Raw genomic sequence first — 27,041 nt, 5'->3', positions numbered from 1 at the left:
TTCTTCGACTTTGAGTGTATTTCCAAGACGGACCAGTAAAGAAAGAGGGTGTGGCTTGATTATTTATGAAAGGTCTCGAATCTTCCACGAGGTTATAAAAACTGCTGATTTTCTTGTCTCTCAGCCACATCATCAACATTTAACTTAGTGTATGGACATGTAGCAGGAGGCGGGAAGCGCCCCTTTCATCAGGCAGCAGCTCTTCAATAAGGTAATGGCCATATAACATCTTTATTTCTTGCTAGCTCAGCAGTTTAACCCGCGGGGAAGGTCCGAAACCTTTTACAAATATAACCTATCTTTTCAAAATGTAAATTCTGCCGGCTTATGTAAAACTTAAATCTGTAACTGTAATTCGGGGATAGAGAGTGCTTTACCCTCTCGAGCTCCCCTTCATTTTGCCTTGAGGTGACTACGTTTTGGTAACTTCCTTAATGTATTAAATTTTCTTATACGAGTCACCTCCATAGTTTGGGAATAGCCCCTGGTTCATCGGCCTAGTGCCTCTTAGGTTTAAAAAAGCTTTCACGTAGGAGTGCAAGTACACGCCTCCATTCTACTTGGTGTTGCGGGCCATTTACTTAACCTGTTCTTGTCGGCTAAGGCCCAGTAGGTTGGGTACAAGATACCCCTGTTTCACTGTAAGTTGTGCCTTGATGGCAATCATGTGTAAAAGTCTGGTATTGCCTGTAATAGGCTTGAAAAATTGAGAGCGGGTCAGCTCTTTCTAGAATTGGGATATGTGCCTCTAGGAGGCCTGACATTGCTAGGTGGGAGCAAGTGCTCCATGTTATTAGGGGTTTTCTGCCCTTTGGTAATATGTGGTTGTGAGCTGAGAGCTCAGAAATTGTAAAAAGTGGGGCTTGAAGCCCAGATCGTTAATTTGTCTCTAAATCTTGGCTTTCCTGGTCTTGCACCTGATTATTTGTTGACTTGTTGTTAGCCTATTTGTTGAATGTTCAAATTCTATGTGAAAATTGTTAAGTTTTGCTATTTTCGAAAATATAACCTTAATTAAATTTTAATTCGTATCTCGGCTTTGTGGATAGACCCATTCCAGCCCGCACCTTCTTTCACCTCTGCATTCCACGGGTAGCCCCCGTAACAATAATAATAATAGTCTAATAATAATAATAATAAATCGAATACTGACAATAGGCTAACATCTCTCAGTGCGAGGGTGTGATATATGTACTATCACAAAGGCCAGCGCTCTACTGTCCGAGAACGTCACTAACTTATTATAAAATTACTTTCTTAATTAATTAATTATCTCATTCACTCCTTTCAGCGATGATAATATCTTCAACTGCAAAATGCTTTGAGCAGACATTGATATTGAGTCACACTTTTATTTCTTAGGTCCTGTCTACGAAGCGCATGCAGCCACTTTTTAGGGGAGTGCTTCTCCTTAGGAAATTGATGGTATGAATACGATTTACCTTAATTTTGGAACATTGGAATAGTGCGTAGTCAGGCAAAACAGTTTTCTTGTTTTCTTTTCTTCCTTTGCGATATATTAAAACTTTAACTTCATCAATTAACTAGACAACTTACATTAAAAACACAGGGGAACAAATAACGATCGACAAGCGCATACCGTGTACCACTCGTGAGACATCTCTCGGTAGTGTTGTAGTACATCCCTATTCACAAACGTAAACAGACTGGCTACCATCACAGGACTCACAAAAACGATTAAACATACAAGAATAACGAAACGTATAGTTACCGGGCGAGTTGGCCGTGCGGTTAGAGGCGCGCGGCTGTGAGCTTGCATCCGGGAGATCGTGGTTTCGAATCCCATTGTCGGCAGCCCTGAAGATGGTTTTCCGTGGTTTCCCATTTTCACACTAGGCAAATGCTGGGACTGTGCCTTAATTCAGGCCACGGCCGCTTCCTTCCAACTCCTAAGCCTTTCCTATCCCATCGTCGCCTTAAGACCCGTCTGTGTCGGTGCGACGTAAAGCCACTAGCAAAACAAGACTTATAGTTATCGGCACTATTGAAATACCATCAGGAATCCCAATACAAGCATACAGTGTTGCTCAATGACAGTCGAGTACTGAAATATTAGTCCGTAACAGGCTTTATGATTCAGAAATACTATAGATCTTACAGCTGGATTCTGTATAAATATATCGGGAGTGGGATTGGGGTGGCTGTAGTCCATCCCATGGATGCGTAATTGCAAAGAACAGGCATAGGCCTTATTTGATTGAACGGAAACACAACAGTGACATCATTAACGAACAAAGCAGTTCAGTAGATGCCACGCCAATTTCTGCGGTGTGCAGACTGGCAAACGAAGCATTATTAAAGTGATACATTGTTTGAATTCAACGGAATAACTTTGTGACACGAAAAGAGAAACTCAACCCTTTCAATTTCAGACATAAAAAATCTCCAAAATGGTTTTATCTCCGGACTGTCGTCTTAATGCGACTGACGTGTACAATACATTTTTTATTTTTACAAGTTGCTTTACGTCGCACCGACACAGATAAGTCTTATGGCGGCGATGGTATAGGAAGGGGCTTGGGGGTGAGAAGGAAGCAGCCTTGGTCTTAATTAATGTACAACCAGCATTTGTTTGGTGTGAAGATGGGAAACCACGGACAACCATCTTACGGGCTGCCGACAGTGAGGTTCGAACCCACTATTTTCCGAATGCAAGCTCACAGCTGCGCTCTCCTAACCGCACGGCCAACTCGCTCGGTATACAAAAACACTTCATAAAATTCACGAACACCAGTAACATCCTGTACCGATAGTTGCCATGCCTGGTGTACGTTTGACTGAACTAGGCCTACATCAAACCAATCAAGAAATCATCACTTATGAGAAGTCTGAAAAGAAAAAGAAAGGAACCACCATTATCAATCACCTTACTCTGATTAGTGTAGCCGTACGCTGAGCATCCGGCTGGTTGGCATTCTCGAAAGCGAGAATCTGAACTTTTCACTTCTTAAAACTCATAATGTTCAATCGCCACGCACAATCTCCATGTCACCTCATCATTAGGTTCTCGCGCCAACTCGCTTTGTTTTGACAACTCGAAACGTGGCTGCCCTTTCTGAACTTGCCTCTACAAGGAGCGCTGATGTTAGGTATAGCCTACAGCCCCTCTATACTATAACCGTAATTCGGCGGTGCTATTTGCAGATCCAACCTGCCTTCGGTTGATTACCAAACAGATATTTCAAATGGTCACTGAAGACATGAGAACAAGGAAGAATTTGCAAGATCTCAGAAGCCTGTGTGTGGGGTGTGATAGAATGCATACACGGAATCCTCTGCCTGTCGTGTGAGGAGTTGAAAGAAAACTCCCAGGGGCTCTCAGCTTGGGAGCGTAGGTTGGTGACTACGGGAGTTCCCTAGCTGAGTCTGACGTTGCCTCCACTTACTTGACCTTCCTTGGTCAACTGTTGTTCTTTTCCGACTCCAATGGTATTAGGTTTGCGTGGCGGTACCTACATTTTAATTTTCACGCCCTTCCCGGCCCTTCTGTTATTCATCAGACCTTTTCCATTTTCAATTCTGATTTGTGTTAAGATAGAATGGTTGCCCGCTGGTAGGCCTACTTCCTTTTAAAGCAATATTCACCACCAACATCCTTCTACTGTATATTTATTCTTACACTTTAAAAGAGAACTCCGATTACGGTACGAAGGTTCCTGCACTCTCTCAGTCTATAAAAACCTTTGTCTGGTCGTATCACTGGGAACAATGCGAGATACTACAGTACGTATCGCCCTCATTGTTAGGAAGTCCATGAGTCCATCCTGTAATCCAAAACTGGAAGGAGATACCTACATACAAAAATATGACGTCTTCTCAATACCTTAGTCTAACAATATTCAACATGTGGGATGAGTACATTATGATGCACAGGAGAGATAGTGTGGGTGATGAAGCAACATTATCTTATCTGATTGCTGCCTGCTCACTTTATCTCACTTGCTAACAGCAGTGCTTTAGTGTCTTTGGAAGCATACAGGTGAAAGATGCGACGACGAAAATCCGGTAGTTACGGTAAGTCTCATGGACGTGAATGTTCTTCTCGTTCCTCGCCTGCAAATACGTTGGATTCTGTTAGGCATTGTAATTTGAAGGGATGTCAATGTTAGAAGGTACCGGTAGTTGTGTCAGTTTAGTACTCGAATATGTAGTAGGCCTACCTTTCCTGTTTTGGTCATCAGTAGCGGCGATAGGGAATTAAAAGTGCGGGGGCAAAAAGTATACAGACAACAAACAGTACCCGGGTTTGTGGGATATAGCAGACGATAGGAGGGGGAGGGGGGGAGGAGGGGATTATATACGTCAAAACAACAACAAAAAAAGGGGGCCACAAAATGGTTTTTAATGATCTCTGAGCTAATTTCGACAGAGAGGTAAAGATTGACAGTTTACAAACTTAAATGCGGTAATAATAGATTTTTTGAGATTTTGATTCAATACTATACAATAAAACATTCGCCAAAGGAACAATATTACACATTTATTACAATTAAAAAGAAATACGGCGTGATTATACAATTAAAACCATTTAGTAACTTATTTAACTTCACACTAAAAAACTAACAGATACTAGAGAGACCGCCAGACTGACGAATGCACGCGGTAAGGTGGTGAATCATACCTCATTGTCTACGACCTTAGCAAAAATATAGCCCTGCTACCCTTCTTCATAGCACAGGCGAAGTCTACACTATTTGCTGTGGCTCTATACAAATCGGTTAGCCGGGACGAAGGACATTTTGTGCGTATTTCCGCTAATAATTTTGGTAATGATTAAAGAAAATAAAGAAAAGCATTATCTGATAAAACAACAGGGCTTGTATAAATTGCTTTTTTAAAAATAATTCCTATAATTCCTAGTTTCAGCCGGTTAAAATGGAATAAAAATGTAATATTTTGTCCAAAAACTTGATGGTGATGGTGATGATGCTTGTTGTTTAAAGGGGCCTAACATCTAAGGTCATCGGCCCTCTCCAAAAAGTGGGGGCGGGCGACTGCCCCACCTCGCCCCCCTAATCGTCGCTAATGTTGGTCATCCATATCTAAGTTAACCTAATTGACAGCTGAATTAAAGTCACTTACTGAACTTAGTTTTCTAAACCAGAGGGACGTGTCTTCTTGTTTCGATTTTCTTTTTTCTTTTTTTGCAAATGGTTTAACGTCGCACCGACACAGATAGGTCTTATGGCGACGACGGGATAGGAAAGGCCTAGGAGTTGGAAGGAAGCGGCCGTGGCCTTCACTAAGGTACAGCCCCAGCATTTGCCTGGTGTGAAGATAGGAAACCATGGAAAACCATCTTCAGGACTGCCGACAGTGGGATTCGAACCCACTATCTCCCGGATGCAAGCTCACAGCCGCGCGCCTCTAACCGCACGGCCAACTCGCCCGGTAATTTCGATATTTCTGTATGCATTTGCTGGGATTCAAATTATGGTACTAAACAAAGGACGATAAAAATTCACAGATGACATCACTTTTGGTGACTTCCGTTCAGTATACTGAAATCTGAGAAGAAAGGTATCATTTATAATGAAAAAAAAAAAAAGAGATGCAACACGTCGATATAATTAACTTCATGGTTCACAAGACGGGTGAAATACAAGAGGCCCAACAATATGGGACATTAAATCAATCAATCAATCAATCAATCAATCAATCAATCAATCAATCAATCAATCAATCAATCAATCAATCAATCAATCAATCAATCAATCAATCAATCAATCAATCAATCAATCAATCAATCAATCAATCAATCAATCAATCAATCAATCAATCAATCAATCAATCAATCAATCAATCAATCAATCAATCAATCAATCAATCAGTGAGTTTTCATTCCCACCTACTAGTGAGGTGGGCGGGCCACAGCTAAACTTGTAGCTGTTAGGCCAAGAGTAGTGTATTTAATATAGAGAAATCCACCCATGCCGGACCCCAGAGCGTGGCCGCTGGGACGTTCGAGGCATGAATAGTCTACCTGAAAAAAAAAAAAAAAAAGAAAAAAACCCGTCGAACGTTCACGAGTTATGCCTCTTTGTTTTAAGTCTTTTTTCCTTCCATGGCCAAAATAACATAAGATTCCCTTATTGATAACGTCAAGCGTGACTCCCAATAACAAGGATACAAGGATAATGCCCAGATAGAGGAGGTGACTAATACCAAAGAAGTATTAAAATTTACCTATGATAACAATGACATTTACAGTAAGATACAAAAGTTGAAAATTAGAAAAGCGGCTGGAATTGTTAACATTTCTGGGGACATACTAAAGGCAATGGATTGGGATATAGTACCATATCTGAAGTACTTATTTGATTATTGTTTGCATGAAGGAGCTATACCAAATGAATGGAGAGTTGCTATAGTAGCCCCTGTGTATAAAGGAAAGGGTGATAGACATAAAGCTGAAAATTACAGGCCAGTCAGTTCGACATGCATTGCACGTAAGGTTTGGGAGGGCATTCTTTCTGATTGTATTAGACATGTTTGCGAAATTAATAACTGGTTTGACAGAAGGCAATTTGAGTTTAGGAAAGATTATTCCACTGAAGCTCAACTTGTAGGATTTCAGCAAGATTCAGGAAGTCAAATGAACTGTATTGTGATTTACCTATCTAAGGCATTATTTTGATAGGGTGGATCATGGGAGACTACTGGCAAAAATGAGTGCTATAGGACTAGAAAAAAGAGTGACTGAATGGGTTGCTATATTTCTAGAAAATAGAACTCAGAGAACTAGAGTAGGCGAAGCTTTATCTGACCCTGTAATAATTAAGAGAGGAATTCCTCAAGGCAGTATTATTGGACCTTTATGTTTTCTTATATATATCAATGATATGTGTAAAGAAGTGGAATCAGAGATACGGATGTTTGCAGAGTAATAAATAAGTTACAAGATCATGAACAACTGCAAAATGACCTCGATAATGTTGTGAGATGGACGGTAGACAATGGTATGATGATAAACGGGGTTAAAAGTCAGGTTGTGAGTTTCACAAATAGGAAAAGTCCTCTCAGTTTTAATTACTGCGTTGATGGGGTGAAAGTTCCTTTTGGGGATCATTGTAAGTACCTAGATATTAATATAAGAAAAGACCTTCATTGGAGTGATCACATAAATATGACTGTTAATAAAGGGTACAGATCTCTGCACATGGTTATGAGGGTATTTAGGGGTGTATTTAAGGATCTAAAGGAGAGGGCATATAAGTCTTTGGTAAGACCCCAACAAGAGTATGGTTCCAGTGTTTGGGACCCTCACCAGGATTACTTGATTCAAGAACTGGAAAAAATCCAAAGAAAAGCAGCTCGATTTATTCTGGTTGATTTCCTACAAAAGATTAGCATTACAAAAAAGTTGCAAAGTTTGGGCTGGGAAGACTTGGGGAGAAAGGAGACGAGCCGCTCGACTAAGTGGTATGTTCCGAGCTGTCAGCAGAGAGATGGCGTGTAATTACATCAGTAGACGAATATGTTTGAGTAATGTCTTTAAAAGTAGGAAAGATCACAATATGAAGATAAAGCTGGACTTCAAGAGGACAAATTGGGGCAAATATTCGTTTGTAGGTAGAGGAGTTAGGGATTGGAATAACTTACTATGGGAGATGTTCAATAAATTTCCAATTTCTTTGCGATCAGTTAAGAAAAGGCTCGGAAAACAACAGATAGGGAATCTGCCACCTGGGTGACTGTCCTAAATGCAGATCAGTATCTTCGTGATTGATTGAACACTTGAAGATACGCTTTTGAATAGCCGAAAGAAAAGCCATCGAATTTTTTACACATTTTGAGCACTTCTTGTACACTAACATGGCTGCAGACATTCGAAACGTCATGTGCCATGTAAGGCTATTGCCGATAATACCAGTACAACTTTGGAATATCCCTAACTCGTAAATGATCGATCAACGGACGTTATGAATTGTTTTGGAGTGTGCTATCCAAGCCTCGATTATTTGCCCTAATTTTTTTGGAACACTCTGTACATGGAATTTGCATGCCACAAATCGCGTGCTGTCCTTAAACAATTTGTTCTACCACATTTGGAATGGGAAATAAAGAACAACCTATACTCATCTTCTTATGCCGGGCTTAGTGGCTCAGATGACATATAGCCTAGGTACGCAGTTGGTGGATTCGATCCCAGCTCAGGCTGGTGGTATTTGAAGGTGTTAAAATACGTCATATATGTCTGTAGGCATTCTGGTACCTACCGTACGTAAAATAGCGTCTGAGGGACAAAATTCCGACACCTTTGCGTCTGTAAAAATGGTAAAAGCAATTAGTTGTACGTAAAATCAGTTCTTCAAGCTAACCTCAGGAAACAACACTAGTGCTACTTCGACGACTCTATTTTAGGACTGGGTCTAGGAAGGTATCAGCCGTAGCATCGTTGTCGGACGATCACTCATGATGGTCTTCCTGTATGACATATTTCTAAGGATGTACCTTCGAATGGCTGAAAGGACCGCTGCAAGAGATCCTTTTATTTGGGCACTTTGCTGGAGCTCTCTTCTAGCTCGTCTTCTTTCTGCAGATTGACCGCGGAGATTTTCGAATTATTCAGTTCCTTTATACAAGGCTTTCCTCCAAGCAGCACGATCGTGAGCAAGATCTTACCAGTTGTTCAGGGAATGTTACAGCCTTTGATGTTTTAATTAGTTACGTCTTTAAAATTGTCTTGGGGGCACCAATGTTTCTTTTGCCATCTCTGGTACTAAGTACAGTACATCATTTGTTTCAGGATCGAGCAAGCGGCCGAGCAGTTTGGGTCACGTAGCTGTGAACTTGCATTCGGGAGATAGTGCGTTCGAACCTGAACCTGAAGATTTTATTTCGTGGTTTCCCATTTTCACACCAGGCAAATGCCTGGGCTGTACCTTTCCACTCCAAGCCCTTGCCTATCCCATCGTCGCCATAAGACCTATCTGTGTCGGTGCGAAGTAAAGCAACTTGTAAAAGTAATATAGGCCTATTTCGGAAGACATTCTTTGGACATTCGAATCACATGCCCAGTCCATCGCATCTGATGTCGAATGATCACAGAGTTTACACTAGCAGAGTTAACTTCTTCTAGAACGCTAGCAGGTGTTCGTTTATATTGCCAAGTGATTTTAAGAATCCTCCGTAGACATCTCTGGTGGTATCTTTCAAGGCTTTTGAAGCGTCGTCTGTGAGTGGTCCATGTTTCGCAGCGATAACGGATTGTTGGAATTACTACAGCATTATACACCAAAATCTTGGTGCTTTTCCAGATGTGATTATTATTAAATAATTAACATACAGTCCCGACATTAACCTAGTCTGAAAATGGGAAACCAGGTAATCCACCTTCAGGGTTACTAGTGATGGAGTTCGACCCCACCTTCTCCCGAATGCAGTCTTAAAACTATGCTACGTGTACCACGAAGTGAACTCGCTGGTTAAAATTATCTATCTATTCAAAAATATACAGAAGCTGCAATTTTAGTAGACGTTTCATTGTAAATAAATGTCTGATATAACTTCATATTTTTCTCTATGAACCCTTTAAGAAACAGAATTCGCTCAGTCGTTTACAGTCTCTTCATCTTCCGGTGCCGTGTCCCTACAGAAGGTTGGCGACTATCATGGATTATTTATTTTTATTTTATATGTCCTGCATCAGTCGAACCACTGTCGGAAGTTCCGTGTCTAGGATAATCTCCTCGTTTCCCTTCCATCTTGTCTTTTATGATCGGTGATATCAGGGTGCATTTATCATTTCTGGAGATGTACGGGATTGCTTCCCTGCGTCAAGACTTCACAGGATTTCCCGACACGACGGAGTGCCTCCTTGTTGGTGACGTGGTCTACCTATGGTATCTCAAACATTCTGCGATATTTCCACATTATAAAGACGTACAGTTGGTTCATTGACGAAGATTACACCGTAAAGTAACAGCGGTGAGACGTCGGAGGTCAAGGTTACACACAATACGTCTTAATTTTAGAAACACCCTTGTTTCTATGCCGATTCCGATATTGATTTGTAGCCTACGTCCGGATGCCATTCTTGTATTAATATCACAGTATCGGAAGACCTTGGTCTTTTCTGCCAGTCAACATGTGATAACATTTCTAATTAATTTAGCGAGAAGCGGCCGTGGCCTTTAAAGAATGTTCCATTCCGGCATGTGCCTAGAGGTAAAATGGAAAATCACGGAAAACCATTTCAAGAATGGCGAACGGTGGAATTCGAAACCACGGTATCCCCAGGAGTTCGAATTAGTTGTCGGCGGTCCTATCGCTGAGCTGATTCGGCGGTTACTGAAAATAATAATCTCTACTCGTAAATGTTATCTTGGTTTGTCTATTAATTCCGTTAATTCTATAATATTTAATACGTTTATAAATGTGTGCATTCTAATGTTTCAGCTGCCATGGATAGTTACATTAGCTACATTCACAACGGTGTTACAAACAAAATTAGTAGGGTACTGTACTTTAACGATAGATCATTAAACAACCCGATTTCACTAGATCCGCTCTCAGCTTGAATTTTTCCTTTCTCCCTTCTTTGCGCCCCCAAACTTAGTGCGCCCCTGGGCATTTGTCCAGTCTATCCCGTTATAAAATCTACACTGCGTGACGTCTCAATCCACGCACGGAAAGTAGGCGTTACGGAAATCAGCCTGATTATCACGGGCTGTTTCTGGCAAGCGATAAGTGATACATTCGATATTCCGATATGACTAGGCAATTGAAGACCTCAGATAATTAACCACAATGATAAATTTATTGCGACGTTGCAAACTCTCCCCGCGGGGGCCTTATGTTTTGAACACTCGATTACGTGCATTTAGTCACTTCTGAGCGCCCTAGCGTCGACCGATTTAACATATTCTGTCTCGTTTCGTTGGCAAGTAGATAGGCTAACGAACAAGTCCAGTTTGTGAATAAATGACTGAATATTGAACATTTGCAATAAAATGTTGGAATAATAGGTGATTTCACCATTCCAACCCCTCATGTACAATACCATTAGAAAGTACTCTCTGAGTCCGAGATGATGGTACCTCGACGGTTGCCCTACGACGCTTAGGGACATAAGTCATGCTAGGTTGAAAATGTGAGAACTTTCAATTTGCTTCTTATCGACTTCTGAGTGCAAATTCAGATTCATGCTGTATGTATTATTGAACTAGCTGATACACTTGTGCTTCGCTATGAAATTCTGAATTGTATACAGAATTCTACATGAAGTAGGATATGTACACGTTGTGAGTAAAATTTTATTAAATTGCACAGCTCGTAGCGTTACCCCAGAAACACAACAGGGAGGTTGCCATACATCGCTTCTCATGTGAAGATCAGGCTAGGAAATTTTCATTGTAATAGCAGTCCCCCTTGCCGACTGACAGTCGCTATCAAGTTGGGGAGTTCACATTATGATGGCAGGTCCCCTTGCCTACTGCCAGTCTAATCAAGTTGGCCAGTTTTTATTATAAAGGCAGACACTCACTCTCCACCTGACTTTTTTCATCTCTGTGGTTTTCTGACAGTCTTAAAAGATCTGCTAGTGGACAAAAAGCAATATTCCTGCAATAAAGCAGTTTTATTGCATATCTGCATAAGTAGAAATTCAAAGAAAAATTATTAGTGATTAATATGAATGTATTATTATTGAATTATTATGGGATAATTGGCTTGCATATAGATATCGTATAAAACATTTCCCTAAAGAACAATACGGTATGTTTCCAAGACAAATCGCTAAAATTTGTTATAGCACTGTGGAGAATGTTAAAAATCAGGAAGACTGCGGTTGAGTGAGAAGTAAAGGAACCTCTGTTATATTACATTAATAGCAGAAGTACAGTACCGGTACCTGTGCTTGGCTATGGAATTCTGCATTCTACACTGAATTCTAGGTTAGGTAGTGTACACATTGTGTGAAAGAGTGTATTAAATTGCATACCGGTAGCTCTTAACATTACCCTAGAAACATAACGGGGAAGTCAGCATACATCTATTCTCATGGGAAGACTGGGTTAGGGAATTTTCATTGTAATGGTAGGCCCTCTTGCCTACTATCAGTCACAATTAAGTTGGACAGTTTTCATTATAATGGCAGACACTCACTCTCCACCTATCGTTTTACATCCTCAGAAAGACTGTCCTTATGGTTTTCCCAACTGAAATCAACATAGGTCTTTACAGTGACGTCTGTAGGAATGTCACGATTAAAAGCAATGCTATCATATGAAATACTCAATCAAATGAAAAAATGCACATTTTCTCACTTCTAACAAAAAGTACCAATCTAATAGTCCAAATTTCCAGAGCTGGAATCACCAGGCCAAAGATAGCTGCAAACACTGCTTTGCCAATATTCCGTTAAGTGTGCATACTGCTCATTCCAATCACCACCTTGGAGTAGGGATTGAATAGCTGGAATACTATGATAAATAGTGTGTTACGTACCAGAAGTATAAGAAAATTTATGAACCTGAGGAATTATCCAACTTCCCAGCTACTTCCTGCCAATATTCAGGCAGGCTGTTAAACTCGGTACACAACAGTAATCCCATCCATCAGATATGAGTGGCAGCAAAAGAGACAAAGCACATCACAATAAACAATGGTCAATGTCATATTAATTTTGATGAAGTTTATGAGCTTTAGATATTGTAGGGCCTCACATTTAGTTTTCTTCCTACTCTGTGATATTAGGGCATCTCATGTAAAGGGAGTCCTCCTTTCTTTGATGACTCCCTCTTGTCTTATTCTTCAAGCAATTGTTCCTTTATGATATTTTCCCATTTTTACAATCATCTTCACAATTTTCCTTATTAGCACAGACTGATGACCATGCCTTTTTACACCTTACAACAATCATGACAAAAACTATTGCCAGTTAACAAGAATGAACAATATTTCCATTCCAGCAATGCTCGGTATTGGTATGGACTAAGCAACAAAAGCCTAAATTAATCTAAACTCATGAATTCTCTTATCATAGTCGTCCCCATGTGGGTGGGGGTAGTAGAATAAAATCCACGGTATCTCCTGCCTGTTGTAAGAGGCAACTAAACAGGCCCCTAGGGGCTCTGAACTTGGGAGCATGGGTTGGCGACCACAGGGCCCTTAGTTGAGTCCTAGCATTGCTTCCACTTACTTATCTATTCTATCTGATCTCCCTTGGTCATCTCTTGTTCTTTTCTGACCCCGATAGTATTATGTATGGAGACCTGGCCTTGCCTTTCTTAGGCCGATACTTTCATTTTTGGAAGTGTCGGACCCCTTCCATTTTTCTCTCTGATTAGTGTTATATAGAGCAGAGATTTGCAGACATTTTCTGTCAGGCACTCCCTACTGAAACATGAAATATCTAGTGCCCCCAGCCGATTCTTCTTTTCTTTCTTAGCACTTCTCATAGGCTACTTCTCACAAAAACGGATCACGAGATCTACAGTATTTGCTTCTGTCTAATTATTGCACCTGCCAGATACAATAATAATAACAATAATACAAAACACAATTTACTGTTCAACAACTTGTGTAAAAAACCATATGCTTTTGTGTTAGTCTAAGGCAGGGCCTCTCAAACGCTCAAAATCTCACGCGTGCATATCGAGGCGCAGAGACTCCGTGCACTGTGCATCGTTCCGTCTCGGCTCAACTCGGCTTGATTCGGATGGTATAGTGCGCTGAGAGCGACGAAGCGTTCGGTGAGGTGTCCGGACATTTGCGGTCATCACAGAATCACGGTCATTTGCGGTCAATGAGATAAACTTGTGCCCAGTCACAGAAATTCCCCAGTTGTCACAGGACATTTGCGGTCACTGCAGCAGGGGGTGGATCTCATTAGTTTAATCTCGGAATATCCCCGCTAACCTGCTTGATCTCCTGCTCGCTCCTTGCAGATCAAAATTTTTCTCTCGCAGGCATTATTTAGAGACCGATACCTTCAGACACAAACACAATTCTATATCTAAACTTCCTGGTGTAATTATTTACTGTTGTGTGCTGTAATGGACTTGACAGTTACTAATAAGGCAAATGGTTATATGTACAGAAGTATAGGGAAAGTCCACATGAAATCGTCACCTGGGTGTGTCTGAAGGAGAAGAACAAGTCATGTCATGTTTTTGGTAACATAAAATTATGTAGATGATAAAAAAATACATTCTATTTTATTTCCTATCCGACCTCTCTTGGTCAACTCTTGTTCTCTTCTGGCCCCACGGTACAATGTTTGCCAAGCCCAGGCAGTCTTACATTTTCACGTCCTTTGTGGCTTTTCCCTTCTTTTCCCTAAAATGAGAGTCAGATCTATTCGACTTTTCTTCTGGTTAGTTTTAAGGGAAGATGGTGGCACCATTCTAATTCCTCACAAAAACAGTAATCACCACCATCATGAAAAGCTCCCGTGGCTACCACGATATAAACATTTCCGCAGATATACAAGCTCGTATATTTTACATTTAAACTCTAATACATCACAAAGTGAATTTTTATATACAAACATCAGAGGCTAATTCAAAAAATAGGTTTTCTATTTATTTATCGGATCATCGCCATCTGTGTCGGTGCGACATAAAGCAACTAGCAAAAAAAATAAAAAATTATTTATCGTGGAATAATTAAACGTAGGCCAGAGTAAAGGACACTGTTTTATTCTGCACCAGTCCTTCATTTTTAGAAAAACTAAAGTTAATCCATCATTAATTAATTAAAATTTGTTTATTTATTTATGGTAGTCTAATGTCACCTTAACATAGTTTTTGGAGAAAATGGGATGGGAAAGAATTAGAAATGCTGGACTCAGCAGCTTACACAGTTGAGGCGCTGGCCTTCTGACCCCTACCTGGCAGGTTCGATCCTGCCAACCCACTCTTCCAAGTTGTGAACCCCCGGAGACCCATTTAGTCACCTCTTATGACAGGCAGGGGATACCGTGGATGTATTCTTCTTCTGTGTCCAGCACCCACAGGGGGTAAAAACCTTCAAACTTGAGTACATACAATAATTTGGTCGACAGTAAATTATGTAGTTTAAAATGCTGATTAGCATGACACTTTTTTCCAGGCTTTGGACTGGTGAAATGGCGTATGGTTTTTAGTGCCAGGAGTGTCCGAGGATATGTTCGGCTTGCCAGGTGTAGGTCTTTTGATTTAACACCCGAAGGCGACCTGCGCGTCGTGATGAGGATGAAATGGTGATGAAGACGACACATACACCCAGCCCCCGTGCCAGCGAAATTAACCAATTAAGGTTAAAATTCCTGACCTTGCCAGGAATCGAACCTGGGACCTCTGTGACCAAAGGCCAGCACGCTAACCATTTAGCCATGGAACCGGACTTTGGACTGGTATAATGTATTAAAATCATTTTGGCATGTTTAAAATCAGCTGTAGGTTAGCAGGGATACCCCGAGATTAAGCTGATGAGGCCCACCCCCTGCTGCAGTGACCGCAAATGTCCTGTGACAACTGGGGAATTTCTGTGAGTGGGCACAAATTTATCTCGGTGACCGCAAACGTTCGGTGACCACAAATGTCCGTGACCGCAATTGTCCGGCAACCTTTGGTGATAGACGGCTTGTTTATCAGTGAAATAGATAAGGGCAAGACAACAACATAATAATGGAGCAACCCGTTTCAAAGAAAGCAAAGACTTCCAAAAGTCCATTTCAATTGAACTGGGAACTTTCGTATTTCTTTGTCAGTCGTGACGATAAAGCCAAATGCTTACTCCGTGGAACAATAATTATGTGATTAATCAAAAAGATTTTCCAATACAAAGGCTTAGCTCAAATTCTACGAGAATTTGCAGAAGGAAGATTTTCCTAAGCTGCATCGAGAAGCAGCTAAGATTATTTCTATATTTAGTTCCACATGCATATGTGAAAGGTATTTTTTCCTGCTTTGACTTGTACGAAAACTAGATTGCGTGCGAGTAGGCCTATTTCTTATTGTAATTTAAAGAAGGCTCTCAAATTGCTGTCAGCCGGTCCCTTGTTCCAAGCATAACTGGTATCATCGCAAAGATAAAGGAAAAGAAGAGCTAGAGAAGATAAATTGTCTGCTCAAACCAAATTGAAAGAAGAGTGTTTTAACACCGGTAACATTAGCCCATACAACAGTGTCACCGCTCACAGCAACATAAACATTTTGCAGTGAGGGGAGGATCAGCGGGGAAGGTGGAGAAGGCGAAGACAGGCCGAACGGGTGACACAGGTGTAGGGGAAGTGGAGTGGGAGTTTGCACTCTGGTCAACCTAGTGAAGTCGTCTCCTGCACCTGGTGCCCGTTCACTGCACGGCGCATGCACCCTGAGAGGCCCTGGTCTAAGGTGTTGAAAGTTAACTGTTCCTACTTGCTTATAAAAAACAACAGCTGAACGTGCAGTTACTGGAATTGCACAGATTTTGTTTATTTCACTAATTAGCTCTTTAGCTGTGGTACCCTCTGTTGCCTTTAGTTAATTTAGAATGCTTTTCATATTTGAAAGCTCGTGACTTATAAATGACAGTAGAAATAATATATAACAATTTTCAATATTTAACTGTGATTTTGAAAAATGTTATGTTTCAACTCTTCAAAAAAAAAAAAAAAAAAAAAAAAAAAAAAAAAAAAAAAAAGTAAAATAGAAGAATAAAAAGGTACATACATGGTTCAGAATTCAGTAATTCTCTGACACTTACTGGGTTGATGTGATGGCTGAGCTTGAATTTGTGATGAAAGTAGATACAGTCTTGGTTGGATATTTGAAACAGCAACCCATAGATCCCCTTCCAAATGCAGTCGAGATCGATGCTGGATGCCATTGCAGAAAATGTTGACTCACACAAGTAACTTGAAGCGAAGTGTAATAACATGTCCATTGATTTTCTTGATAAATTGGGATATTAATTCCAAATCTGCACCCAAAAATTTTCAGGTGATTTCGACTTAAATTCATTTTGAAGTGTTCTGTCACTTGAGAGTTCTATTAGCTCCTCCTGTTCTACCGCTGACAAGTGGGTTGTTACGTTCATATTGAATGGACTGTGAATCCAGTCATACTCAGCTGAAGGTTCTGGAAATTTATCCTCAAATCATTGACGAACATTTTCAAGGTGTGCCATGGTAATTCCACTAATTCTACCCAAATCTTATTCATTTTCCTCCAGGAATTCATTCAGTCAAGAAACCATCTCACAGTTATGTTTGTCCGTCTGGGTTTTCCAAAGTTCAAGTTTTCTCTTAAATGTAAGCGCCTTTTCACTTGGAGACAATATTACTATTTTGTCCTTGAAGTGACATGTTAAGATCATTCACTTTCTCAAATACGTCAGCCAGGTAGCACAGTATAAGAAGCCATTTTTCATCCAGAAACAGAGCTGTGAGTGTAGGATTGGTGTCCAATAGAAAAAAACTAAGTTCATTCTTAAGCTCCACAATGTGACGAAGGACTCGACTATGAGACAACCAACGTACCTCCATGTGCAATAAAAGCGAATCATGTGTGGATCCCATCTCCTCGCAAAAAATGGAAAATAGCCTACTGTTTAAAGCTCTTGCTTTCACAAAATTTACAACACTGATTGCATTGTTCAGCACTTTATTGACTTCTGGTTGTAATACTTTTGAAGCGAATACCTCCCTGTTTATCATGCAGTGTGTGAATTTTACAGAATTAGTAACAGTACTCACTCTTACTCTGTACCTCTTTTTAGTTCCAGTAAATGCTGCGATCCCATCGGTACATATACAATCACAATTTGTCCATGACAGATCGTTGTCAATGAAAAAGGTATTCACAAGGGAGAAAATATCTTTGCCTGTGGTTCTCCCTTCCAGAGCTTTAGAAAATAGAAAATCCTTGTGTATTTCATTTTCATGACAGTAGTATACAAAAACAAGAAGCTGGGCACTATTTACGATATCAATACTGTCGTCAAGTTGCAGGGCAAATTTTGGACTATTATGAAGATGTGGTAGCAATTAATGTTTAATGTCAGAGGCTATTGTATCAATACGATGAGCCACTGTGTCATCTGAGAGCAGTATCGACTTCAGACACTCGTCAAACTTTTCTCCATGCATGATCGCGCACGTCTTCACAGCTGCAGGAAGAAGTAATTTCTCACCAATGATATGTGGTGATTTGGATTTTGCAATTAAATAGGATACCTCGAAGTACTTTCTGACCCAGTGAGGAAAGCAATGGCGAACTACCTCACTCCTCACCTTGCCTAGTACACCTGATTTTGGTGCTGCCATTGGTTTTTGGGGTTTCCTTATAACCGCATAACTTTTGGTGGTGCTATTTGAAGATCCAACCAGCCTCTGGGCTGTTGACCTAACAGACAGACAGACCTCGAAGGATGCTCTTAAAGCTTTTTTTGAAACTGTTACATGCTTTGCAAGTAAACTGACATTCCCTTTTAGATGTTGCTCATGACGCTCACAATATTCTATAGGTTTACTTACACAATCTGAATGTTTTGTCTGCAAATGTCTCTTAAGTTTCACAGGCTTCAAACTGTTGTTAGCTAAAATCTCCAAACAAAGAATGCATTGAGGTCATTCCAGATTGTTCAAAATAATGCTTGTAAAGCCTAACGTCAGATAATCGTCTTGATATTTACACACTTTGCTTTTGGATGTAGAATTAATGTTGCTGTTGGGAGCAGAAATATAAGCGGAAGAACAGTGTACTTTGATTATAATACCAATAGTTAAAATTGAAATAATAAAGAGGTTCAACCTATTCAATACAAAAGAATAAGAAATGCAGCAATTACATTCTTATTTAATAATAAGTAGAAGTGGTACCGGGTCAAAACCGGGTCAAAACCGGTACCACTTCTACTTATTATTAAATAAGAATGTAATCACTGTATTTCTTATTCTTTTGTATTGAATAGGTTGAACCTCTTTATTTATTATTTCAATTTTAACTGTGATACTTTTCAATACGGAACAATGAAATTTTTATCTTATAATACCAATATATGAAGGTAATCCCAAAAATAAGGTCTCCTATTTTTTAATAAATACATAGACCTGTTTATTTCTATAATGGTTTGCATCATTTTATAGCTTGAATATTTAGCTGTTTTTCTACACAATCACCATTTCTGTCAATGCATTTTTGTAGATGCTGTGACAGTTTTTTTATGCCTCTGCCATACCCAGCTCGTCGCCATGCTGTTCAGGAAGTTGTGAGCGGCGCTTCGCAAAACCTCAGGAACCAAAGTGCAGAGATCATCTAGGGTGGTCCGCCAATCTTCACTCATGATTTGCTCAACTTTCATCACTGTCTTGATGGAAACTGACGGTCTCCCGCTCCTTTGTTCGTTCATCGTGAATTTCAGTCCGACTGGCTGCATACTCTCTACATCACTTACGAACATTTTTGACATCCATGTACGACTCACCATACACTTCAAAAGGTTAGTTGCACTAAGGCGCCGCAGCAGCGTGCTGTGTGTCGCAAACGTGGACACAGCGGAGAAACGGACAGACACTGCCCACCCACACGTCCGTTAGGTAGGTCGCTGTGGTGTCTCATCTAGTATTCTGTGAACAGCGGCCAAATGCAATGGCATGTCAACTGGACGTTCACTCCAAATATGAGGTGCATGCGACATTCCGATTCCTATGGGCCAAAAGGAAGAATTACACGGACATTCATCGTGAAGTTAGTGCTGTGTATGGGGAGCAGGCCATTTCCTGGCAAGGTATCGTAAAGTGGTGTCAGCAGTTCGAAGCCGGATGCATGGATATCACGGACAACCATCGCGAAGGCAGGCCCGCAACGTCCAGGACCCGTGCAAAGGTCAACAGTGTGAATGCGATCATTAGACAGAACCGGCGCATTAAACTGAGAGAAATCGCGACGCAGCTGAACATGTCATATGGCAGTGTGTTCGCTATTGGATATCGTAAGCTGTGTCAAAGATGGATCCCACATCTTCTCACCGATGAGCACAAGGGACAACATTTCCAATCCTCCCTGGAATTTTTGCAACGCTATGCCGCAGATGGCAACGGGTTTCTGCGGCGAATCGTCAAAGGCGACGAAACGTGGGTCCACTACTTCACCCCCGAAACAAAGTGAACATCAGTGGAATGGGTGCATCACCACAACGAAAGAAGGCCAAGGTTCAACCTTCAGCCGGTAAGGTTATGGCGACAGTGTTCTGTGACATGGAGGGTTTGCTGCACATGAAATTCATGCCAAAATGAACGACGATCAATGCGGCGTCGTATTGTCAAACGTTGCACCGGTTGCGTAAAGCCATTAAAGAGAAGCGCCGGGGGAAATTGAGCGCCAGTATGATTTTGTTGCACGATAATGCAACACCTCACAAGGCCCGCCAAACAAGAGAACTTCTGCAGCGTTTCAAGTGGGAGATCTGGCAACATCCACCCTACAGTCCCGACCTAGCGCCATGTAACTTTCATCTGTTCGGTAAGCTCAAAACGGAGGTCGGTGGTCGACATTTCCAGACCGATGAGGAGGTGAAGGCCGCAGTCTCCGAGTTGTTGCAGAACGCTGGAGGAAATTTCTATGCATCCGGCATCGACAAGTTGGTTGTGCGTTCGCAGAAATGTTTTGAGTCTCTTGGAAACAATGTGGAAAAGTGACGTTACAGTGTATGTCATTATAGTCGTGTTGCTGTTGTATAGGTGGTGTAATAAATGGCCATAACTGGGAAGTGTAACTTATTTTCTGATCTGCTCTCGTATATTGGTATTATAAATTTACTCATTCAGAACAAATATTTGAGGTTCCCTATGGGATTATTATTATTATTATTATTATTATTATTATTATTATTATTATTATTATTATTATTATTATTATTATTATTATTATTATTATTATTATTTGTATCAATTTAGGAAGGCTCGGCTTGTGCCGGTAACATAATGGGCTGACTCGGCCTAAGCAAGGAGTCACCCTCTTGATTATGAAAATACAGGTACATATATGTACAAATATTTACAACAGAAATAATTACAACATATACACTTATACAATAAATACAAACAACTTCAGACTTCTTATGTCCCCGTTTTGGGAATCTGTTCTTCAGTATTACTGGAACTGCGACCTGGAACTTCATGTTGTTTGGCGTGAGTCAGAGGAAAAGTCGTTCCTAGGAACTTTCTCACAATGTGGCAGGTGCTCAGGAGGGTGGCTTTCTGTAGTTCTACGTATGTGTGATGATGCAGGTTTAATGCGGCCAGAGAGCTGTGCAAGCATTTTGGAATAACACCGGTACATGATATTACTATTGGAACTGTGGTGACTGATTCTAGTTTCCACAGGCGTTGTATTTCTATTGCCAGTTCTGTGTATTTTGATATCTTTGTGGCTATTGTTGTTTGCAGATTGGAGGTATTCGGACAAGCAATTTCTATAAGGGATGCGGATCTTTTTGATTTATCGATTAGAATAATATCTGGCCTATTGTTGCTGAGCGTGACATCGGTTATGACTTCTCGGTCCCATAGTATTTTATATGAAGAGTTTTCGAGAATGGGTGGAGGTGTATATTTCCAATATGCAGTTGATGACTGAAGAAATCCACATTTTACAGAAAGTTTCAGGTGAATGATTTTTGCTACCTGATCATGTCGGTGCTTATAATCGGTGTTGGCCAAGTGTGGGCAACCAGAGACGACGTGCTGTATGCTCTCTGTAGTTCTGGAACAGCGGCGGCAGTTGTCTGAGACAACTGTTGGATCCTTCATGATAAATCTACGGTAGTTCCGTGTAGCAATTACTTGATCTTGGATGGCCAGAACAAATCCTTCTGTTTCTGGGAAAAGACCGGAGTAGGTCAACCAAGCGTGCGACGCAGATTTGTCGATATGAGGTTGATCCAGTTCTTGGGGGTATTTCCCGTGAAGAGGTTTTTGCTTCCACATGGCCATATTCATCTCTTTTGTAGGTGGGGTAGAAACAGGCATTTCTGGCGACGACAGATTGAGAGGTGTATAGTTTATATCGGCTCTGCAAACAGCATGATGAAGACACGATGTATCAGATCTCGAGTGGAAATATTCTCTTAGACTTGATATCAGATTGCTATGTAAATTGACAATGGATAAGAAGCCCCTACCACCTTCTGATCTCGGGAGTGTAAGACGTTCGGTTGCAGATTTAGGATGGTGCATATGGTACCGGGTGAGTGAAACTGCTGTTTTCGTTTGTAACTGCTGAAGTTCTGTTTGGGTCCATTTTATGATACCAAAGGAGTATGTGAGCAGTGGTACGGCGTATGTATTGACTGCTTTGGTAAGATGTTTAGCTGTCAGTTTTGATGATAGTACCTTGTTGAGACGGGTTATGTATTGCTGCGTGACATTTCTCTTGATGTCGGGGTGTTTCATACGAGTGCTCTGTTGAAAACCGAGGTATTTGTACATTTCTTCTTCCTCCAGCTGTTGTATGGATTCGTCGCTTAAACTCAAAGGTGTCCCTTGTGCTGAGTAGGATCCTCTGATGACAGTTTGGGTTCTGCATTTGTCCAATCCAAACCGCATGCCTATATCTGAAGAAAACGTCTTGGTAATTGAAAAGAGATGTTGGAGATGGGGTTTGGTAGAGGCATACAGTTTAATGTCATCCATATAGAGTAGGTGGCTGATTTTGAATAGCTCTTCTCGCTTATTAATGCTAAATCCATACCCACTTGTGTTCAGTAGGTAGGATAGTGGATTTAATGCCATGCAGAACCATAATGGACTCAGTGAGTCCCCCTGGAAGATCCCTCGTCGTATTGGTATGGGTCTTGTTGCAACACTGTAGTTTCTTAGAGAAACGTGAAGTGAGATGTTCCAGTCTGCCATTACCGTCTTAAGGAAGTGAATGATTGAGGGGTCAACTTTATATAGTTCCAGAACATGTATGAGCCAAGTGTGTGGTACTGAATCAAAGGCCTTTTGGTAGTCAATGAAGCACGTGTATAGGTTCCTGGATTTATGGTGTGCTTGTTCCAGGACCACAGTGTCGATAATCAGTTGCTCCTTGCACCCCTTGGTATTCTTCTTGCAACCCTTTTGCTCCTCGGCAATGATGTGGTTTTCCTCGCAGTGTTTCAGAATTCTGTTGGCTATTATAGATGTAAATATCTTATATAGAGTAGATAGACATGTTATAGGCCGATACTTCGCTGGATTTTGCAGATTTTCATCCTTTGGTTTCAGATATGTGATGCCAGTGCACAGGAAAGCTGGGAATGTTGCCGGGTTGTCTAAGAATTTCTGGAAATGTTGAGTCAGAAGGAAATGAGTACATGTAAATTTCTTGTAGTAATAATTGTGTATACGATCAATGCCTGGGGCCTTCCAGTTCTGCAGTTTCTTGATGCTCTGTTGTATTTCTCCAATCTCAACAGCCTTGGTTGCCATATGCTTCACTTCATTACTTCTATCTTTCAGTTCACTGATCCAATGGGCTTCCGCATTGTGCTCTATTGGGTTCGACCATACTCCCGACCAGTAGCTGTGAATTTTTTCTTCGCTGGGCGTATTTCCATCTTGTGCTGCATCTTGTGTTCTCTCGTTCAGATTGTTGTAGAACTGTTTCTCATTTCTTTCGAACATTGCGTTCTGTGATTTTCTCTCTGTGGTGTTTTGGTATCTTTTGAGGCGCTTGGATAATGCGGCCAACTTTTGCTTCATGGTTTCGAGGGTTTCTTGTAGTACTGTGCTTCCAGGTTCCTCCAGACTCTGCCTTGAACTGATTTTCAGAATTCGAATAATTTTGTTATTTAGGCGTTTCCCTCTGACTCCATTCTTATATTGCTGCAGGCGATTTACGTCCTGGCGGATTTGGATGATGCGTTCTTTCAGGCGTTTTGCCCAAGGTGGTTCTCTCAATTTTTTCTTGACAGACTTATTGTTAGGCAAAAATGGCTTTCCATTGTTCAGTCGTACTGCGGCAAGTGCTGCACAGTATATTGCAGTATGTACTTCAGGGAACGTCTGATGTTCTTTCAGATATTCTGGCAAGACTTTCGAATTAAGATCTTCAATGATTTTTGCAAACTTTTTGGATGATTGCTGCCTTGGCAGTATGGGTCTTTGTGTGGGATCGGTACCAGAATATTCTAGAAGGGCCTTGTAGAATTCAACATGTGTCTTGTCATGGAGGTCAGAGTTATCTGAAAGTATCACTTTGGGAGTACTTGTATGTACTGTTATATCAGTATCAGGTGGACTGTTAACCGTTGAGTCAGACTCGGTACTTTCAAGATGTGGAAAGAGTTCTTGTGTTACTTCTTGTCTGATTCTACTAAGAACAGGACCCGGAATCAAATTGTTCTTGATGATTGATCTTCGTTGATCTGCAACGCGCTGTTCAGTAACTTTCATTGTTGGGTACTGATTTGTAAAGGCTGCGTGTAGTTGTTGCCTATATCCTGCAATTTCAGTTTCAAGACGAGTTATTCGAAGATATGCCTGCATGATAAATTCATTCATATCATTGTTCCATTTAATGCGTTTTTTGGGCTTACTGATACGAGAGGTCGTACTTGGCACAAAAGCACTCGCACCAGGTGCGGTATGATAATCAGGTTCTTGTGTTCCGCCATGATCGTCTTGAGCTACTGTAGCTTGTTCGGGTGACCCGATGGGAGGCCAGCAGCTTACGCTCCCACCACCACCGGTTCGCATGCTGTCATCTCTAGCGGTGGCTCCAGAGATGCCCTGGCGTACCCCAGGCAGCGGCATTTTCCGAGGCACAGTTTTAGAACTCTTCATAGTTGATTTTTGCTTTTTATAACCTACAGCCAGGTGATGTGATGTTCAGCCGCTCCATTGGAGACAGACGCTGACCACTTTGCCGCTTGCTGCAAGTCAGACGCAAAGTGGATTTGGGTCGGTTCTTCCGCCCTCTCTGCCATTGGGATATGTCCTCTTCTGCCGTTGAAGCCGTTGACCATTTTGTCTGACACCTCAGTTGATCCGCGGGTGCTTATTTGGCGAAGCCTTATTCGCACCTGTCCTGCATATCTGCAGGAGCTTCCCCTATCAGCCATTGGGACGCGCCGTGTCGGGGTTGAGGGCCCCCACCCCAGTGTCTTACGAAGGGTTATGCCTAGCTCTTATTAAATTCAGAGCTAAACCCCCACGTAAGCTGACCGGGCACGGATTATTATTATTATTATTATTATTATTATTATTATTATTATTATTATTATTATTATTATTATTATTATTATTATTATTATTATTCAGATTCATGTGCCTGTTCAGTGTTGAATTCTTTATGATAATTTGTATTGGTATAGTCTGTACAGTGATCTGTAAATTATTTCATAATTGGGACCAGTATTTGAAAGTAAGGGGCTGAGACTTTGTGTAGGCCCTAAAGCCTTATTTTTGCATTTACCTGTAGCTGAAACAGAAAACTACAGTGTATCCATGGGTAACCATATCACTAGCTGTCACTTGTTCTTCATACTGAATTTATCTATATTAAAATTGATTATTACTTACTTAAAATAAAAGGGTTATCCAAAATCAAATGTAATCTCTCTCTTCTGACCTACAGAAGATACAGTGGAAAAAAAAGTGCACTGTTCGGCTTCATAATTACCTCTAATATCTGTTCACTATATCTGTAGCCTTGCTACCTTTATTTAATGACTAGAATTTCACAAACAAGAACTTTTGTTCTTATGCATAGTCATTCAAAGAAAGAATGAGTGTATGATATTGTATGTTCCTCACATTCAATATGTTATCAGACTTATTTTTAATTATTATTAAAATATAATTCACCTCCAGTGTAGACAAAAACTTTGGGGATACCCAAAACAAACAGTATATCAATAGGAATAGTTCCTGAGAAAAGAGTATCTGCAAGGAACTCATACAGTACTATGCATTCTTATTTGAGTGACTGTACAATTTACATTGAAACTTGTACACTTTGGGATAAGTTGTTAAAATGTTATTTTGTTTCAGGTGGTAGCATCCCATATTTGTGTTGCTTGTTACTACTCAATTGTATGGTGATTACTCCTGTGATGTGCAATGATGATGATGACAGTAAGTAACAGTATGAATTTAGCTACATATTCAATAAATAAGTCTTTCTATATTGACAGAAATGTTGATTATAGAGTAACAAGCCAAAAATAATAAAATAGCAGTATTTAAAAATAATAGTCAGTGGTGCTACTGTACTGTGATGTCTGGGAAGTGCCCAGGCCTGTAGCAGGATTGATCTGACATCTTGAGAGTTAGTGTCCTGGTCATGGCAAGGCGACGTGAATTATCGTTTTTCTAATGGGACATGATTGTGGGGGCTAGATGGATGGAATGTTCCATTGTCGAAGCTCTGCAGATATTTAACATTCATTGACAGTGTCATGAGTGAATCGGGAATACCTCATGGAAGGTATTACCACCCACAGTAAACAATGCAGTGGCCAACCACAGGTGCTTAATGATCACGATTAGTGATATCCGGCTAGAATTGTCCAAAACAACAGGCAAGCCACACCAGCTCAAATCATATCCACATTCAATGCAGGTGGTATCAGATGTACATCCAGTAGGTGAGTGCAGCAGTCAGTGGGATATGGGAGAGTTAACACCAGAACTCCAGGCAGAGCACCTCACCTAGGAGTGTGATCTTGCTAATTCGACCTTGGAGGACTGGCGACACGTAGCTTGGTCTGAGGAATCAGTGCTCCAGTTGTTTCAAGCTGATGGTAGGGTTCGGATATGGCACAGTCCTCATGAAGCCATGGACTCCAGTTATCAACAAAGTACCATACAGGCTGGTGATAGTTCCATAATGGTGTGAGATGTGTTCATGTGACATGAGCTGGATCTGCTGATCCACCTGCACAGGTCGTTGACCAGTGACTGCTATGTTGAAATGCTTGGTGACCACTTGCAGCCCTTCATGGACTTCATGTATTCCTACAACAATGAGGTATTCTAGAAAGATAAGGCACCATGTCATGGGGACCAAGTTATCTAGAAATGGTTTGAGGAAAATTCTTGAAAGTTTCAAGGACTGCTGTAG

At 40.9% G+C, this 27,041-nt stretch overlaps 1 protein-coding gene across 1 annotated transcript in view; it reads left to right on the top strand.

The window, feature by feature from the left end:
- Positions 1 to 3,981: 3,981 nt before the first annotated feature.
- The window catches only part of LOC136857948 (cadherin-AgCad1), a 452,227-nt gene continuing 429,167 nt past the window's right edge, over positions 3,982 to 27,041 (top strand). The window contains exons 1-2 of the mRNA XM_067137073.2: positions 3,982 to 4,035; positions 25,970 to 26,053. Of these exons, the coding sequence (XP_066993174.2) occupies positions 4,008 to 4,035; positions 25,970 to 26,053 (112 nt within the window). The 5' untranslated portion in view covers positions 3,982 to 4,007. The remainder of the gene's footprint in view (positions 4,036 to 25,969; positions 26,054 to 27,041) is intronic.

This window comes from Anabrus simplex, chromosome 1, assembly GCF_040414725.1.
Source record: "Anabrus simplex isolate iqAnaSimp1 chromosome 1, ASM4041472v1, whole genome shotgun sequence".
NCBI classification, from domain to species: Eukaryota; Metazoa; Arthropoda; class Insecta; order Orthoptera; family Tettigoniidae; genus Anabrus; species Anabrus simplex.
Note: the sequence above shows the minus strand (reverse complement) of the source record. Positions and strands in the feature narration are given on the sequence as shown.